The following is a 19,394-nucleotide window of genomic DNA, read 5'->3' as shown; positions in this document are numbered from 1 at the left end:
TTTTTGGCAAATTCTTTGACGGAAACATGTAGTATAAAGTGATTTTGATGAAATATTAAAGCTTTAGGCTTCTCTGTGGTCTTTTTTTCATTGTGGTTTCACTTACTCGAGATAACAGAGAATTGTCTTTATCAAATTCCATTGATTTCTGAAAGGTCATGTAAAGTCATTGAATTTTTTTTAGACGGATCCTACATTGTCCCTCCCAAAGGCCCATCCTAATACAGAAAAACCCTGTATCCAACCAGTTCATGTAGTATATCTGTTTAAATATGGTATGTATGTTATACAACGTGTACTATAAGTACATTTACCTCTCCTCTGTCTGTTTTTCCGTGTTTCTGCTTTGTATCCATCATGCATTCTAAAACTACTTGGCCATTTTGAATGTGATTCCAGCTCCCACATAGTACACCAGTCAAATACTAAGATGCAGATACCACTTTTGCATTTGTCAACACATTTGTCTGACACAGAATAACAGTTTGCTAATGACACATTGATTGAAAACTTGAATTTATTATCCACTCACAGAGAGTGCTAAAACCCTCCAGTTTGTCTGGAGTGGTGGAAACTTTTATTGCTTAACTTTATAAAATGCTAATAACTTATCCTGGTTTTTTGCCAAGAATACAAATTTTGGCCTTTCAGTGAGGAAGAGAAATTTAGATTTTTTTCACCAGTGGCGGCCTGACAATCTGCCATTAGATGGCACTGTGTACCCACAATGGGACACACTCATGCCACACACAGTAAGATACACATCACTGTATTCCTTTCAAACCTGCAATTGCATTATACTTAAAATATTCATCATTATCTCCTCAGCAATGAGCTTTGCTATACATGTATGTGTTTGATTCACACCACAGTTTGCCCAAATGTAAGATTACACTATCAGGCAGCCAGTTCATCCTGTGACATGTGCAATTCAAAGAGTATAAGCTGCCATAATCACACATTTAACGTAATATTTTAAGCATTGAGCTGAAATGTTATGTCATTTTTCAGGAATAGAGCCAGTGAAAGTTAACCAACAGCAATGCACCCAATAACCTCTGTGTGCTCCAGTGTGTTTACTTCTGCTCTTTTTGCTGTGTTTTCCTATAATTTGTGGGTTATGTTTTCATTTATCTCCTCGATTTAGAAGAGTCATGAGTTCAGGAGCGGCTCTGATGATGTTTTTGATAATTACTGCCTTTTCAAAACATTTCACCATTCCCCATTTCTGCAGTTTGGGCCTTAGTTACAGTTGATTTTGTGTCTGTTTTCCAGGATTTGGTGTTCACAGCGTCCAGGCCCGGCATGGTGGGACACACAGACGTGAGGATCCACAGCAGGAACTCTTTCACCTCCACGCTCAGGCCCTGCCAGCCCACACTGCCACCCAAGTTCCTGCTCGCCGCCACACCCAAGGTACGAGAGCAGAAAGTGGCGTGAGGAGGACGCTGCTGTGGGCCCTGAACATGTTTGTGTGGACAGTGAAGACAGGCAGGCGTTTGGGTGGTCGTGGAAGTGGAAGAGGGAAGCTGCCTTTTGTGGGAAACAATGAGAAGCTGTGATGTGTGAAATGTGTGAGTGTGACTGTGTGTGGTTAGGGTGTGGGGGTGACCACGGTGCCTTCCAGCTGCACCTAAAACAAACAGAGCCTCCAGAAAAGGCTCCTTGCTCAGGTTGTCCACCAGTTGTTAAGCTTCCTCTCGCCCCCCCGTCTACACACACACACACACACACACACACACACACACATACAGAAGCTGCTGATTCAGTGAAACCAGCCTTCATGCAGCGACTTCCCTCCATCTACTGCATCTCTGTAGTAAGCCTATCAACGGCCCTATTTTTAACGGCTTCATGCAAAGCGCGGCTCTTGTTTTGGGTAAAATATTCTGCCTCTCCATCTTACAATGTTATCTTTGGTTTCCTAGGTGACAGCAGTTCCCATGGAGCATTATTGTGCCGACCGCAGCGCCGAATACGAGTGGCGGGTGACGCGCGGCGGAGGGGGCGCCATCTTCAAACAGTGTTTTCTCTACGGCTCCCCTGAACTTGCCTCGGATTGGAGTGCGAGGGCTAATTCCTTCTACCCACAATCCCCCGGGGGAGTCATGGCCCTTTACCCTCGCCATGGATGGTCCTTCATTCGCATACCTGGTAAGGACTGTGTGTGTTATTCAGATATTTTCCCGCTGTAGAGTATTGTTGCTGTGATGTGTTTATCGGTCAGCTCACACTAGTGAATAAGTAAGCAAAGTGTTTGTATAACGGCTGCTGCATCACTATGTTTACTTCATAATCAATGACACTGGATACATCATGTGTAGGAGCAGCACAGAGATCCGCCCTGCAATCGTAAAAAAGACCAATCTTCTATTTAGGTTTTTACTCAAAGTGCATGCACTTGTTTTGCACAGAAACATGTAATTAATTATCTACATTTATACTTCTGTTATACATGAATTGCTTTGTGTCAAACAGGGCTTCCACTTAGAGGTCTTGATCCCTGTTTCTGCTTTTATTTTGCCACTGTCAGGCATAGATAGATTTGAGGTATAAGTCTACCACTGGCCGTACGTTTCATTCAGCTTTTACCTCCTCTTGCGCTATCTGTGTGGTATGATTTTCAAAATCCTCTTCACTACGGGAAACGGCAACTTCCTCCGAGCGCCAACCTACACACTGAAAATGTCAGATTTTGCCAACCTTTTTGGATCGTTTCAGTAAGACTGTCCTGCTAGTTTTTCTTTGTGAATTAGTCATTTTGATATTTATTTATATAGCATGTGTGAAACAACCTGAGTTGACCAAAGTGCTGGAAATATTCCCAGACAGGCAGCAACAAAATTGTGTGCAAAACTCTCAACACAGTACAACTCTAAATTTAAGTCCAATTTCAAAACAAAACAAAAAACTAAAACAGGGTGGAAACTATTAAGACCAACCTCTAAAAAGTATATATAACGATAATAACTATTAAGAGCAGCCAACCTCATTGAAAACACAGACATCTGAAGGTTTTTCTTAAAAATGCTAATGGAGGAACGTTTTATTGAAAGAGTTTTCCTTTAGAGCTTACCTCCCTGCAGGCAGAATTTCCACCCAAAAAAATTCCGACTGTCACCTGTTTGACTGAACTTTATCACTGCATCACCCAAGATGGATGTGACTGGCTTAATGTAATCCAAATACGCTTGAGCTTTTCCCCCCTGTGGCAGACTGATCAAGACGTGCAGCCACACCATGATGCTGTGTCAGTTGTGCAGCTTTGTTTACCTGTCTGCCTTATTAAACCTTTGCTGTCTAATCGATTTACTGAGATGAAGCGTTTCTGCAGAGGTTTACACTCAAAAGCATGTACCAGTGCCTTCCATTAAGGTGTGTTTGTGGTTTTAGCAGCACTTTATCAGTCGAGGGTTCGCTGGGACAGAGCGGAAGGTGATTGGCTGGCAGGGTTCAGATGGCTGATGGATGTCCAGGGTGAAAGAGTTCGCCAGGTTTTTACAGACAACACGTCCGTTCTCACTGACCTGCCGGACCCTTCTACCTCTGATAAACTGTCTGTGTCGCGGGTTATGATGACTGCTCGCTTTTTGTTTTGTGAGGTACGCTGCTTAGAAAGTTGACGCGTGAGTTCTTTTGTACGTGTTTGCTAAGCTTGCAGTGAGTTTGAATATTTTAGTTTCACCTTCTGAACCCCAGAACATGCCGGAGGGTTTAAAAGGCATGTTATCTTTTCAAAAACTGCCCAAATTACCACATTTATCATTCAAATTTCCAAGTGTTCTTGAACAAATCATGTGAGACAAGAAAAACAAACAAATCTGTGCTTGATATTTCATCAAAATAACATTATTCATGTCTTGCACAACAATTTGTCAAAAATACATAGTTTGCTCAAGGTTCTGTACAAAAACAAAAAAATCTGCGTTCATCAAATCAACTGAGAATCCCTTATTGACTCAGCTGTGACCAACAGTCTCTCAGTTTTCTGCTGAACTGTAGGCAGTGTTTCTACAGAGCAGAGAGGAGACGACATGAGAGGCTGACGGGAAGATAAAACATACTGGATCAACAAGATAAATGCATTATAGTTGAAAAATGATATGCAGAGGAGCAATCTGTAGGAAGAAACATTCAGCATGCTGAAACGTTTTTCTACAGCGGATGTGCAGAGTAGTGTGAAAAATGTGTAGAGGTTGTAAAGAATTTAAGGAGTAGATGATCTTTTGGCATTTGGACAAATGCTAGACATGCTGATTCAAGTATTATTCCGTTTTTGTGAAGTGAATAATCAAGGAAATTCAACTAATGTTATGTATGGGTTCATAACTGTCATTCCACAGAAGATATTTCTGAGTTCTCTCTACTAGTAGCCGTGGTTGTGCTGTTTCTATAGAGGTGCAAGACTTTATACTGCAGAGAAAAACGAGCCCACAGTGAGGCAAAATGTGACAGGAGCACCCAGAAACTGCTCCGAGTTCAGAGGGTTAACAAGTGTTTTCATGGCATTGGAATGCATTTACTGCCACATTTTTACTAAAACAAAAATTATATTGGATATTGCAATGCTTTTTGCTTTTACTCATCTGTGTGTACATGTGCTTGTGAGAGCGTTAGTGTGCAAAAGTGAGAAACAAAACAAGTATTTGTGTGTCTGTGTGAGAACAGTCTGAGAGCTCTTGTGAAGTTATACGGAGGCAGACAAAGCGAGGAAGTTTAGCTACTGGTCATTGTTCAAGTGCTCAGTTAGGTAACACTAATAGATGGTCAGTCTGTGTGCGAGCCAGTGTGTACTTGTGTGTTGTTTGTGTACCATCGAGCCCATTCAGGGAACTGTGTGGCGCTCACACGGGGCCCGAGGTATCCCTCACCTCGCCGCACACACTCTCCCACGCTCGGCAGTGTTGCCTTTCCTCAAACACAGGCCGAGGACAAGCTTCACCTCGGTCCGTCTCGCTAACGGACAGGACCGAGCGCTGATCTGGAATCAGTATCTGGCCGTTGCCTCTCAGCCCGTCTGGTCTCCCACTTCGTTCTCAGCCTCGGTAGGAAGGAAGTGACCCAACACTGCGGCACCCGTCCTCCACTGAACGCATTGTTGCCACATCAAGGCTCAGATATGTACAGTAGCCCAGCTGAAGTTTCCCAGCCTCCCTCTCCTCTGCATTCCCAGCCCCACACCTTTAGAACAAATGGCAGAGCTGAATAACTGTTTGTTTTGAGCGCCATGGCGTGAGTACGGCTGCCCGCTGATATCGACAGAGGAATCTAATCAGAGGACTTATTAGGAATCAGGCCATGGAGGAGGAAAAAACAATTGAGGCTTTTGGGTTATTGTGATGGCAGAATTCCCCCTGAAGGAAAGATGTTGAATGAATTCTCTGCAGTAGATTATTATTGGGAATACTGATGCTGCTGCACCTCCAGAAAACAAGTAGGGCATCACGAGTCCAAAACTGAACCCACGCAGCCACCAGGACGCGACAGAAGACGCCATAATTCCGCAGTCATTCTGGTCTCGCAGCCCTGTGGTCACCTCTGTTTTGCTTGCTCCAAACTTAACACATAGCAACAGCAGAGTCGCTTTATATTTAAAGTGGAGACAAATTTAAAGTTGAAGCTGATAGTTTTGAAGTCGCACGCCGTAGGATTGCTCGCCGAACATTCCAGTGTGACACAGAAATCACTTTCCTCGCCGCCTGTGTGGCCTCTATCTCACTTACAGTAATTAGAAGGAAGCAGGCCACAAAATGACGGGCTTCTCACTGTGCCACCGACTCTAAAGTCTTTTTCTAGCTTTACTGTGAGCTGGGAATCGACTGTCACTGCTGTGGAGGAGAGGATGTGTGGGAAGGGCAATTTAAAGAACTCATTTAGGTGTGTCTGTGTTGGGTAGCTCTTTTTTTTTTAAAAAGAGCCCATACTATGCACTTTTACAGGTTCTTAATGTTATTTTTGGACTATGCTAGAATATGTTTACATGTTTCAGTGTTCAAAAAGCATATTTCACATACTGTACATTGCTGTGGCATATGTTCTTCCCCATGTTTGGAATGGTCAAATATAGCTTCTGTCTCTTGAACCATGTGAACCCCAAGCAGTTTCTGGGTGTGTTTTTTTTTTTTTTTTTTTTTAACCTTGTCACATTTTTACTTCCTCAGTTTTGCAGGAATATGAAGTCCTAGGCCTCTATAGAAAGAGTACAGTCATGACTAGAAGTAGGGAGAACTCAAAAATATATTTTGTGCAGTATGCATATACAAATTCAACATTGATTTTTGTATTTATTTTACAAAAATGTAAAAAAAAAAAAAAAACGAAATCAGTATGTTTAGCATTTTTCCAGATGCCCACAGGTGTCAGTTGCACTGTGGAGAGCAGAATTTTTTTTTTTTTTTTCGCAGGATCTGCTACAAATTACTTATTTTGACAATTTACCGAAATTATAAATAGCTGAACCAGAAGCTGTTTATTCTTTGAAGGGCAAACTAACTGTTTAACAAGTGTTATGCAAATGAATTACACGGTGACATAGATGAGTAACAGGATAAATGCCTGGACTTCAAAGGAGGAGTTTCAGGCAGGTACGGAGCAGAGCTTTCTGTACCTTTGTGGTGGACTTTGAGCTTTGCAGAATGTAGGATCTTTCATTATGCGTTTGAATTCATGTGCATGTCACTGTATCACCGAGATATACAAGAAGGAGGTGAGTCGGTTGTAGCCCTACGGCTCACATTAGGCTGTGGGAAATGCAGCTCTGCCTTCCTGTCCCTTCAAAGAAACTCTGCTCTCCAGCAAAATGGCAGGAAGCTTCCCCGGCCCTCTGATAGACAGGCACAAAACAACACAGACGGCCAGCCTCACCACATCACCGTCTGACTCTGCCCCGCTCGATCTGCCTTAAACTGGCACCGCTGACCGTCTGCGGAATTCAGCTTCTCTCTCTTTTTTTCGCCAGCAAAGAAAAACAAAACAAAACAGCCAGCCAAGTGTGTAAAGGGATCAAGATTTCCTCGTCCAATTTATGGCCATTAATGTGTCCGCAAGCAGGAAAGAAGGAATTCACTTAAGAAACTACAAGTAGACTGAAGGGGGAGACATTAGCCACATTATTCTGCTCTGATGACATCTTTCAGCATGGAGGCCAAGTAATATCTAGCTTGCTCTGTCCTTATCCAGCTAGCTTTCATCTGTGGTGTGTCTTGAGTCAGTGCTGGCCAAGGGTAACTAGCAGTAATCTATCTTAATGACAGAGTTCACAGTGGGCTGCTGTGGTGTGGTGAGGTTCCCCAGCGAAACTCGGAGTCCTCATCAGACTGTCTGTCTCTTCCTCTGCTCACCGACTCCTAGAGAACCAAGAGAACTGTTCTTGTTGCATGTTTGAGGGCTGACACTGAAGTATGTGCAAACATGTTCTATATATACACATACATACACATCACTGCAGTCCACTCAATTTCTGTCACTTTTTTTGGCTTATGGGAATGCATGTTCTTTGAGTTGGCTCTCTTCCAGAGCTCCAGAGTGGAGATAGAAATTTCTACACTCAGACTGATCGGGGGAAGCATCTGTAAAACTTCAGAGTTCAAACAAGAAGCTAAATTCTCCCGTTATCTGTCCATCGCTTCACTCCCGGCCTCCAAATCCTCCCACTGGCATCTGGCTCTTAGCTGTCCCGATGCTGTCACTTGTGAGAAAATTAAGTTTAAGTCTGATTTTGTCGATACGTGCAGAAGCAGCAAAGTAGTGTCGGGCTAATATTTCCATCATCAGCAGTGCGGAACAAGTGTTGCCCATTGACTTATTGATTGCACAGTGTAATGTATCATTGTACAGTGAGGGGCTGGTGCTCGGTTCGATCGCTCATTCGACCTGTTCTGTGGCCCCCCATCTGTCTCTGTTTCTCACATAACCATCCATCCATCCTCCTTTACTGACTTTTGTTGATCTCCTCCTTTTTTAGTCGCATCTGGCTCGCCTGCCTCCCTGTTGAGGGCAGCTCAGAGCTTGTTTTTGGCAGCGGTAGTAGCAGCACAAGGGAAGGGGACAGGACAGAAGATTGTAGCGGCGTATTAATGAAATTAGCAGCGTAGTTGGTTTGGGAGTATCAGGCGCCAGGCACCAGGGTTGGGCCGGGGTTAATTAGCTGGCAGCAGGCCTCTAATTGGGTCAGGACCATGTCAGGCCCCTGGCTCTGGCCCTACAGGGATTGGATTACAACGTCGGGGGACAGACAGTAGGGGGAGGAAGGGAGGAGTGGGAGGGAGAGTTTGTAGCGGTGGAGGAGGGAGGAGAGGCTGCGGCGGTAGAAAGGGGGAGTGTAGCTTAATCTGCCAGCAGGCGGTGAGGACAGGAGGAGGGCCGGCTGGGAGAGCACCACTGTTAGACTGGATGGGATTGAGGAGGGTGGAGGGGATGCTGTGAAAAGGGGGGCAGGGCAGGTGGTGAAGCTTGATATGTGTATCCATGGCAACGGCAGAGTGGTGTGACACCACATGGGATTTGCTTGTGTTGTGGGGTGTGGTCTGAGCGCAGGCCTCATCCTCACCATTTCAGTGTCCGTTTCAGTGCATTTCAGTCATTTTAAGTTTGGTGTTTGTGATTTTGTTTTTGGATAACGTGAGCCTAGGAGTCCTTTTGTTTTGCTTCATAATGAACGTGTGATTGAATTTATTGAAAGGAGTCTTGACATCTAGCGACTCATTTTCAAGAAGATTCCCAAAAACACAAATGGAGAACACATGCAAACATTATGTAACATAGACTAGAAATCCACAAATACAGACAGCTCACTAACACTCTCCCACCCACCACCTCCAGATCTCAGCTATTGTAAAAGAAAAATCATCTAGAAAGACCAGAAAATACATTAATTACATCAACATTAAGAGCAACTGAAGCAGTTTAATTTCCAGTTATTTGTAGCAAGAGCTGCTACTATTAATCTATCTACTGTTTTACAGATTAACAAACAAAATGACCATTTAATTTATGTATTTTTTTCTGTGAGAGCCTGTATATCATTCCATATACAGTATGTAATAGAAACAAAAGTTTACATATTTAAGTGCAAACTTGTAGAAGTCAACTGGAAACTCAAAGAAGAAAATAAATAAAAGGGAGGGCTTATTATTTATTTCATATCATGTAGTGCAATGCCTCTATTAAACCAATAAAATAGTGAAAAAATGCAACATGGTGGATTTCTTTTACAGACCGGAGAAGCTAAAGCAACTGCTTTTATTCTTATTATGTGATTGTTCTCTGACTGTGGTACTAGTTATGAAATCTATGAAAATACAGTTGAAGTCACAACACGACCGTCTTTTTTAACTTGTCAGATGATGCTGCAGTCACTGTTTCATACTCGTTCAACTGACTGACAGCAGGAACAGAAAAATTTGTTAAATGAAGGCATTTTTATTGGGATTTGGCCGTATTAAAATAAAGTATATGTAAGTACAGAGAGCAGGAAGAATAAAACAGATGTAAAGTTCCTCTTTTGCTATCGGAACTTTACGTAGTTCCCAAATGAACGTTTTGATCTGATAATTTGAAGTACTTCCATGTTATTGAAAATTTGAAAACTTGTGAAAAGTAAAAGCATAAATAGGTTGCTTTAAAATGAAAAAGTATAGATGATAAAATGATTTAAAAATATATAAAGACAGTTAAAATATACACAGCAGGAATCAACTGGACCCAATTTAATTGCTTCTAGACTTAGGCTGCAGCCAATTAATATGTGAGGCACCTCAGTACAAATCTACATCAAGAATTAAATATAGCATTAAGTGTCAGAAGTTTATTGATGGATATTAGTTGGATAATCAGTAATAACTAATGGCAAATTATTCTTTTCCTGGCTTTGAAAGTGTTCTTTTTTGTAATAAAATCAATATGAACAAATTTTTACTGAATCTTGAAGGCCAGTGTACTGAATTTGTTTGATGTATTTTCATTTTTTATCGCTCTAAGCCCACCATAATTCATGTTACATGCCAGTTTGCTCACACTTTTGACCAGTCATTACACATTTCACTGCAGCCGCATGTAGCTTATAATACAAGCCCTGAGTGTTATATTGGAATGAGACAGACCACCAAAGCCCTCCAAAATTGCAATTACTCAATTTCTTGGCTTCCCTTTTGTAGCGTATGGCAGCAATATTTAGAAAGTGGGATTTTATGTATGCAGGACTAAATGTTTTGAACCCGGCCACCTCTCTAAGCCACATTGCTGGGCTTTAGGAGGGTTGCAGGGCTGGGAATTTTTTTCCGTTTCAGTCCCTGTTCTTTGATTATTCTGAATATTATTTTGTACTGATCATTTTCCTGAGTGTGTTAGTTATACACAGAGAGATCAGAATGTCAGAGATATCAGCAGTTTATTGAAACCCCAGAAGCCTGCTTTCTTAAGGAGCAGAGCCGCTTGCCCATTAAAGGTCCCCTGTATAATCCTGGCATAAACAAAAGGATTACCCTGACTGACACGTCTGTACGCGCTAAAATAATAGCATCCAACAGCTTAATGTGGGATTTTCAGATTGACAGTTTATGCCCTTCAAGAATTAGTTTAAATACATGCAATGTTTAGGCCTGTTTGGCCACAAAAATCCTCAGATCAGGGCTTTAACCCCATCTTTAAGCATGACATTGGAGTCTGGAGGCTTAAGTATAATCTGCTAAACAGAAACAGATCAATGGCAGGGGCTGAGAAGCGTTGTTATTATATGAGCGTTTGCGTGTTTGCCAAGTGGCGGTTGGCAGTGCGGCCGGCGGAGCTCCTCGGTGCCCTTGACTGAGCAGCGGCCCTGGTTAGACTGGCACCTGTGGTGAAGAGGCCCCGTCTGATCTGAACCACAACATCACCGCCACCACCAAGCTAATATCGGCTCCGTGTAGCTGGAGCCACCACAGACCCCCTTCGCTCTCCCTCTCCGTCTGCCGCTTTTTCTTTCCTACATGTTTAATCTCAGCCTGTCCTCCTTTTGCTTTTCGAGCCGTTCACTCTCAAGACGCCAAGGCCAATTACAGGCCTTTGATGGCTGGATGCAGCGTCTTTCTCGGCTGTCGATGCTCTGGCTGAACTAAATGAAATGTGTAACTGCTTATATTATAATAAATCTAGCTTGAAGTTGGCTCTGCTTTAGGTTTAGGTTATTGTCTTTTTGCTATTGTGTTTAGGGTGTAGTCAAGGGGGGGGGGGGGGGGGGGGGGATCACATTTGGTACCAACTCTTCAGCCAATCGATTGATCCCAAGGAAAAAAGAAAGAGTTCATTACCCTCTAGCCTTATTAGCTTTAATAGATTTTATATCAACATAAAAGCCAGTATATGTGGAATATTTAATCTTTGAACCTGGTAGTTAGTTTTATACTAAAATAATAAGAACGGCCTGGGAGCAGACCAGCTGCACATATTTATATGATTTCTAAATGTGTACATTAGCAGGTATCTTCAGCACAGGAATTACTTTATCTTACATGATGCAGACAAGTTAGCTGCTGTTTTCATTTTTTGAATGATCTGCATTGTTGGTTGCTGAGACACTTTCAAACTTTTTGGATAAAATGCAGCAAACTGACGACTTCTTTGACATGGTTTTAGTTTGTTTGGAGCCGAGTGATCATTAAGTAAACGTTAAATGAGTTAGACCTTGCAGTCTTCATTAGACTGACTGAGTTCAATGTTGTGGGGTTCACAGGTGGTCTGTTCCTCCAGCGGCTATAAAAATTATGGATTCATCTTGAAAGGCTGTTGTTGTAGCACTTTTCTCCATAGGAAATTAACACCGGAGATTATCCAGCAAATGATTATTTGGCCCATGAAAGCATAACCAACCAGTCAACCAGCTGATTTTGAGATTGCAACTCTAATTGTTTTATAAGCATCTTTTAATGTTGTCTTATTGCCATTTCACTTCTCTTTCTTTAATTTCCTTGGTTGGAGTCTCAGTATTTTACCTAATTTCATCTCGGCTGTTTTTATAACTTGTAGAACATAACAAGGAATGGCAATTAAAGAGTGCGTATACTTCTGTCTAGCTATGATAAACCGTCGTCACAGCTGATATTTTGGCTCGTCATAGAAGGTAAATCACAGGTTTTACCGATGACAAACTGCAATGGCTTGTTTGGACACTTGATAGAATTTGAATTTATTTAGTTTGGTAGGAACAGTACAGGTTACAATAGTTCCGATGCAAAGCAAGAAACTGATGTGCTGCACAGAAAGCGAGTATCCAATGCTAGTTTTTAACTCTTGGCCACAATTGTAATTTAGCTATCGTTAACAAATTAGTTTTGCTGGTACTTTTCTTGCTGTAGTGAGCCGAAAGGTTCACAAGACATCTGTCTGGAAGAAAAGCAAACAAATGAAATCAGAAATAAATATATTTAAGTAATTTATTTTCTATGGCATGTTTTAAAACCGCCAGAATTGACCGTATCAACAGGAGTATGTGCAAACAAACGCAAGAAAAGAAAAACAAATATAAAACAGCTCTGTATTTTGACAAAGAAGAGCAACGAAAAGCTCTTGACAACACAAATGTGTTGTGATTTCTCTTTTAAAATGTCAATAAATGAGGAGCATTTGATTGAATGAAGAAGTTTTTTTGAGAGCTTTCGAGCTGCCACTGCAAAAACACGAGCTCTGTTACCCATTAGCCTCGACTGTGGTTTATTGAAGAGCAGTTTTTCTGAGAATCTAAATGGCCGAGAGGTGCAGCAGGGGCAGGAAAGTACAGAAACATACCCCAATGCCAACTCATGCATGTCTTTATAAACGAAACCGGGCCATTTCACGTCTAATCCTGTCAACGCTTTCCCATGAGCTTGAGGTCTGTGTGTGATTGGGACTGAATGTGTTTGACAGGGTGACACCACTCCACAGTGACCTGTAAGTGTTCATCTGTTCTATTAGTTCCTCTTTAACACCTCCACAGGGCCTGACCTTCTTTTTGGGGGGCGATTCTAAAGGGTCACAGGTCAGGGTTCAGCCTCAGAACACATTAGCATAAAGCCTGAAAGTCCAGAAAATTCCTTGTGGTTTTGTGGGTCTTTGGTTTTGTCGATTTTAGTGGTTATGTTTATTTCATGTGAGTATTTTACAAATACGCAGCAGGACGTTGATATGTGAATGTATCATCACAGCCTCAGTTTAAGTTCTCGGGCCATGTGTTTTGAATTAATGGACGTGATTTTAACGCGGTTGGTTACATTGCAGTGACAAAGCAAGGAAATAAGACTGGGAAATATTTATAAGTCCAGGTTTTCAGTGCACAAAAGGGCTTGGGAACAAGTGTCCAACTCGAGCGCAGCACTGCCAAAGCCTGATTCTCCCACAGGGACTCTCTTGTAACCCTGGCCCGACCCCATCACCTGACCCTGGACCTGGCCTCAGGTTCTCCCCACTCAGGGCCGTGACCTCTTAGTCAAACACCATAGTGTGCCTGTCACTGGGTCGATGGCAGCCCTGGCCCTTTTCTCATCTGCCATTGTGCCAGATGACGTTAATTCCTCATCAGCTGGACGTGCAGGGAGCCACTTCAACAACAGACCCAGGGTCAGATTGCCCCCAGATTGCTCTCGCTGGTCCGTTGTTTGAAGGCCGGCGGACACCTGATGTGGTGACAGCAGCAACGTGACCGAGACCAACAGCCGGGCCTATTTGTTCATCTTTTGTGCCATTGTACAAAATGGGAGTGTAAATCACTTTTCCTCCCAGTTTCTCTCTCTGTCGTGTTCATTCTCTCTCTGCCCATCAGCCGTTCAGTCAATAAGGGCACGAGCTTTATTTAAACAATCAGCAGATCAGGGACAGATTGAGGAGGATTGATCCCTGAGTTGATCCACTCAGCTGGAGGAGAAAGCAGAGTCTTATGTGTAGCTTGTATTACTTCCGGAAGACTTAATAGTGTCTGATGTGATCGGGCTGCAAATAAGCAGATGTATTGTATTCTGAAAGTATATTAGCACAGTAAATATTTGCAGAAAGAGAAATTGGTATAACAGTCTTTGATTTCTGTACTGTAACTGCAGTAAACCAAAGAAAATCTTGGTGGTATAAAATCATATGCATTCTTCAACCAATAACTTTATCGTTGTGAAAAAAATCTGTTATCTGTAGATAAGAACATACAAATGTGGACTCTAGCTGCTAGCCTCATTAGACGAAAGGAATTGCAAATCAACATATAAAGCTAATTTTTTGCAGCATTTTAAATGATTTGAAAATGACTTTTTTTCTGACATGAAGTGCCCAAGCCAAAACTTTTTCTTTTCCTGTTTTATCTTTTCCCTGTATCAATTCTGCATTACCATAAAATCCAAATGGCTTTTTCCTCCCTTAAAAAGGTTGTTTTCTATTGAATCATCTGACAGTTTACAACATGTGCACATATTCATGTGATTTTGAAAATGGAGTTTAATTGGTGATCTGAGCACAAGAACAGAGGAATTTAACAGACAGGTTGTCCTTCTAGTTTTCGATGATATTAAGTCATAAAATTATGACTGTATTATTAGTCATAACAAAAATAGTCACTAGATAGTACGTAGTGCGTTTATAAAATACTGTAACAAACAAAGCAAAAGCAGGAAATCCAGAAGGCAGCTAATGCAATACATCAATAATATTAATTAGAAATAAAATAATAAAAACAACAAAACGTTAATGGTCAAGTTTAAGTCACTGTCATTTATGAAGTAAATTCAAAGCAATCGTTGTTGAGCTAAAGTGCGTTCCAGTAGAGAAATCGGTTTGCTATTCCAAATTTACCCAACAAGTTTAAAATATGAAGGTTAAGACTGTCTATGTTCATTATGGAGAATCTGCCTTGTGGGTTGTTGAGTGGTGATGGATGTTTGCAAAGTTTGCTATTGACATTTTGGAATTAAATGCGGCCAGACTGACAGCTTCTTTGACGTGGTGTCTCTTATTTTGGAGTGGCACCGTTTAAATGTTCAGTAAATAAATTAGACGTTATACGCTGGACCAGTTCAAATTTGTGACAATTTCTTTGGAGGTTAATAGACATCCTCTCCTTGCTGGCAAAATAATAGATTAATCTTGGCAGGCTGTTGATGTAGCACTTCTCTACCTCTGAAAGTGACACTGGCAATTGTCTGACCAATGAGAATTTGGTCAAATGAGAGCACATCAACCAACCAACTGACGTCAACACTCCAGCCCTATTTTTGTACACAAGAAAATAGACAATATTGTTGAAGCCCACATGTTGGGACTTAATGAAATCCTTTTCACACTGTGCTGCACGTGCAGAATAAATGTGAAAATGTCAGCCTGTTGCTGTTCAGGTGGTTGTAATTCTTTGTCTTTTCCTCTTTCAGATAAGGAAAGCCTGATCACAGAAAGCGGCAAACTCCACACTTTGGACATCCTGTTGAGTCGGCTAAAGGCTCAGGGACACAGAGTTCTCATCTACTCCCAGATGACGCGAATGATAGACCTGCTGGAGGTATAAACACACATCTATACACAAGACAATTTAATCAGTGTGATTTATTCCCATAACTCTTGCTCTTTCCCATATTCCTACAATTAAATGTTAATAGTCTTACTCTCAAATTAATGCTACATGCAGATAATAAGCTCATGAAACCGCTCCATAGCACATGATTTGAATGGGTTTATATATTTGCATATATCCCTGTTATTTCAAGGGAACTGTTTAACTGGTTCGCTTCTACTGGTGAGGTAGTGAGCTCTAATCAGCCTGCCTGTCCCTCGTTAGTGCGCTCATTAGACGACTAATTAACAGGTCAGGACTAATTAGAGGGGTCTCATCTGCAGGGGAGGCAGCCAGATGGGAGAGATGACTGGAAGTAGTGAGGAGGTGGAGGGAAGAAGGGGAGGTGGGAGTGGCAAGGGTCTCAGTGTTGGAGGAGAAAGAAGGCATTAAAATGAAGACAAAGGTCGCTGAGGGGAAACGGATGGAACAAAAAAAGGGAAGAATAAAACAAAAGTAGTTTCTGTCTGCACTCTCTCAATCTTTGTACTTTCATCTGCATGGGAGAAGTGCTGTGAGCTGGTTAAAAGTCAATACAGGTATACTGTCACACAATTTAATTTTTTAAATAAGAACAGTTTAGTTTACATTAAAAATTCATTTTTGACCATCTCAGTTAGCTTTAAACTGATTAAAGATCAGGAGCTATTTGGTTTTTTTTACATGCCTCAAGAAAAACAACTTGGTCGTAAATTCACAAAATGCAGAACAACCAAGTTTAACCAAGGTCAAGTTTAGCAATAAGAAATATGACTCCTAACAGCCATTTATGAAGGCCAAATGTGTATTTATATACATAAGAAAGACCACGGCTGCATGAATTTGAGCCTGCCAGGTGTTGAAGAGACCATGAACATCCAGAAACTGCTGCTGATGGTGAAACTGAAGCAGCTGTGAAGGAACCGAATCTGCTGTCAGTCCTGAAATAGATGTTTAATCCAGAACTTCATCTCTGAAAACATAATCCCCCTAAAAGTCTAAAATGAGCACCACTCATACCTTCGTTTTCTGTTCCAGATGCAACAGTGAAGTTGCTTCACTATAGTTAGGAAACACGATAGTTAGAAAAAGTAAAAAAGAATGGTGAAATGCAATGCAGTTAGCAAAAAAGACAAGCTTTCTATATCATAGCAGCTCATCTTTTAGTGTGGAGTTTGTATGTTCTTCCTGTGCACCTGTGGGCTTTCTCCGAGTTCTCCGGCTTCCTCACACAGTCCAAAAACAGGCTCAGGGTATTTGGTGTTTCTAAACTGTCCATAGGTGTGAGTGTGATTGTGCTTGTTTGTCTCTATGTCCCTAATAAGGACTAAGTGGTGTTAAGGATGATTTATGGCATTCTAGCTGTGTTATACTGCACAGAAGACATGTTTAGCTCTCTCTACTTCTAGCCATGGTTTCCATAGAGGTGCAAATCTTTATGTTCCAGTAAAAATCAAGCCCCATGGTGAAGAATGATGTGACGAGTGAAAAATGAAAAGGCACATTTTGGAGTTCTGAGCTTTAAAATGAAAATCTGCCTCACTCTATTGGAAAACAATACATAGCTGTTGTGACGATGAATCTGGTGTTGACAGCCTCGGTGCAGCTCTGTATTGTTGCCTCCATATTTGTTGCAAACATCACTATGGAGCCAAAAGCCTCTGACATGAGGTCATCAGGAATTCCTTCCCCCTTCACACAGCGCAGTTCTGCGTCCACAGCCAAATCTTTTGATGGCAGATGGACCCGGCCCAGGTGGTTAAGGACTGTCTTCCTGTGTGTCTGGAAAACAGTGGGAATGACTCGTGTTTAAGGCCATAGGAAAACAGCAGTGGTGAGAATGTTCTTCTTAGTCACCTATGATTTCCTGCTCTAATGGGGCGGTATGACTGATTGTTTTCAAGTGACTTCATAACATAATGGTGGGGTTCGGGGTGTGACAGCATCTCCTCTGCTAATGGGCTAAAGACGACCGCAAATGAAATCATGCTTTCTCCCAATCTGGCTTCGGTTTCCTCCACCATATTGTCTTTCTCACTGGTCGGGAAACATAATTTCTGCAGATGGAGTTGATTTCCACGACATGTGACTTAAGAGAAAAGAGCAAATGAGAGGCTGATGCTAATCTCTGTCATTAGCATCATTGTTTTCGTCGCCGGTCGGCTGCCGGTTCTTCTGGTGACATCACGCTGTTGGGTGATGGATCACTGAGATCCGGGTGGCCTGAAGAAAAATAAGTGTTTGCTTTCTCTGGCAGCAGTCGATAGTGCAGCAGGACCGCCAAGTCGCTGCCCTCCTGCTTGAGTTGTGTGTCTGCGGCTGCTTAGATGGCACTTTACTGTACTGAAAGTCTGCGGCTTAGATTACAGTGCTGAGGGGAATACCCACTCTGACTTTCTGGTACCTGGCAGAGAGTCAAGGCATTTTATCAAGGAATTAAGGAATTAAACTTTCCTGTCAGCTACCCCTGTTTGTTATTAACCAGTATTAAGTGAGATACAGTGACCCATTAGTCAATAAAAAGTGTAGATTCAATTTGGATTATTCTGTTATACATTTCTGATTATGTCTCTATGTATTCGTGCGACTCTGTGACTCTAAATGCAGTAGGAAATGTGAGAAAAAGCTGTATAATGGTGCATGTTTTTCCAAGTTTCTGTCATGGTCTATGTTCGTATAATAGCCTGAGCTGGGATTCTGCTTTCACTGATCTGAACTCCAAGCAGTTTCTGTTTTTTTTAATTTTATTTTCTCATGTCTCATTTCTGGTCACTGTAGGCTCATTTTCACTGCAATATAAAGTCCAGCACCTCTATGGAAACAGAACAAGTGAAACTAGAAGTAAAAACAGCTCAGCAATGTCTCCTCTGTCGTGTGACACAGTTGCAGTGCCCTATATCATAAAAACAAGAAAAACATAATGGAGAAAATCTGGAATCAACATGCTAACATTTTTCAAGTACCTGCAAGTGTTAGCAATATTTTAAAAGGGAGCTTAATATACTATGAATATTAAATTTTCATATTTTTGCACCTTCTCCAAATGCTGCGTTTTTCCCACTACTCTGCACATCAGCTGTAGAAAGATGTTTCAACATGCTGAATGTATCTTCCAACAACTTGCTCCTCTGTTTGCTGTTTTTGCGCCGTGCTGCATTTATTTTACTCATCCATGATGATGTGCTTTCCTCTCAGTCTCTCATGTCATCTCCTTTCTGCTCTGTGTAAACACTGCCTGCAGTTCAACTGAAAAATTTCAGAATTCTTGTTAAGTATCACAGAATTTTTTTCCAGCATCCGGTGCACCTGTTTTAGTTTTCAAAATAAATAAGACATGTAGAATAAAATGATGAAATTTCACAATTTTAGATTTGGATAATTTTTGTGGCTAAACCACAGGTAATTTATCGTTTTTTTGTTTGTTTTTTGAAAGTTTTGTTTGAGTAATAGAATTTTAAACTCATGGAAGTACAAGGATTTTCTTTGTGTGCAGATGTTTGCAGTTGACTATAGTTTGGACCTGTTTGTTGGAAAAAATGAAGCATAAAGCTTGCCCCAGTCCAAGTTCAAATTTAATAACAATACCACAGAACTTAAATTTTTTCTCAGGGTGTGTCCTGAAAAGGCCATTTGGAGACTTATTTGAGCATGTAAGAGTGAAAAGAAGGGGTTCAATGGAAAGGGAGTTTATATATAAGTAACACAGTAAATTATGTGCACATATTTTGCGCTTTTACAGGATTTCTGCAACTTTCCAGTGAAAAGTTTGAAACTCAGCATCTGAAAACAGCTCAGATGCATATATATAAAAACCTATGTTTCAATGGTGGCCACGGTAAAGGCGATGAAGAATGTCTTTATAGTGGTTCTGATTCACATT

The 19,394-nt window shown here is 41.5% G+C and overlaps 1 protein-coding gene across 3 annotated transcripts in view; it reads left to right on the top strand.

The window, feature by feature from the left end:
• ino80 (INO80 complex ATPase subunit) overlaps nt 1-19,394 on the top strand; it is a 53,028-nt gene that overhangs the window by 20,388 nt on the left and 13,246 nt on the right. For all 3 annotated transcript variants that reach the window (XM_022203287.2, XM_022203286.2, XM_051960998.1), the window contains exons 26-28: nt 1,276-1,416; nt 1,929-2,154; nt 15,357-15,484. In XM_022203287.2, coding sequence (XP_022058979.2) covers nt 1,276-1,416; nt 1,929-2,154; nt 15,357-15,484 — 495 coding nt within the window. The remainder of the gene's footprint in view (nt 1-1,275; nt 1,417-1,928; nt 2,155-15,356; nt 15,485-19,394) is intronic.

The sequence above is a fragment of the Acanthochromis polyacanthus genome, chromosome 16, assembly GCF_021347895.1.
Source record: "Acanthochromis polyacanthus isolate Apoly-LR-REF ecotype Palm Island chromosome 16, KAUST_Apoly_ChrSc, whole genome shotgun sequence".
Taxonomy (NCBI): Eukaryota; Metazoa; Chordata; class Actinopteri; family Pomacentridae; genus Acanthochromis; species Acanthochromis polyacanthus.
This window is presented reverse-complemented; position numbering and strand designations above follow the sequence as displayed.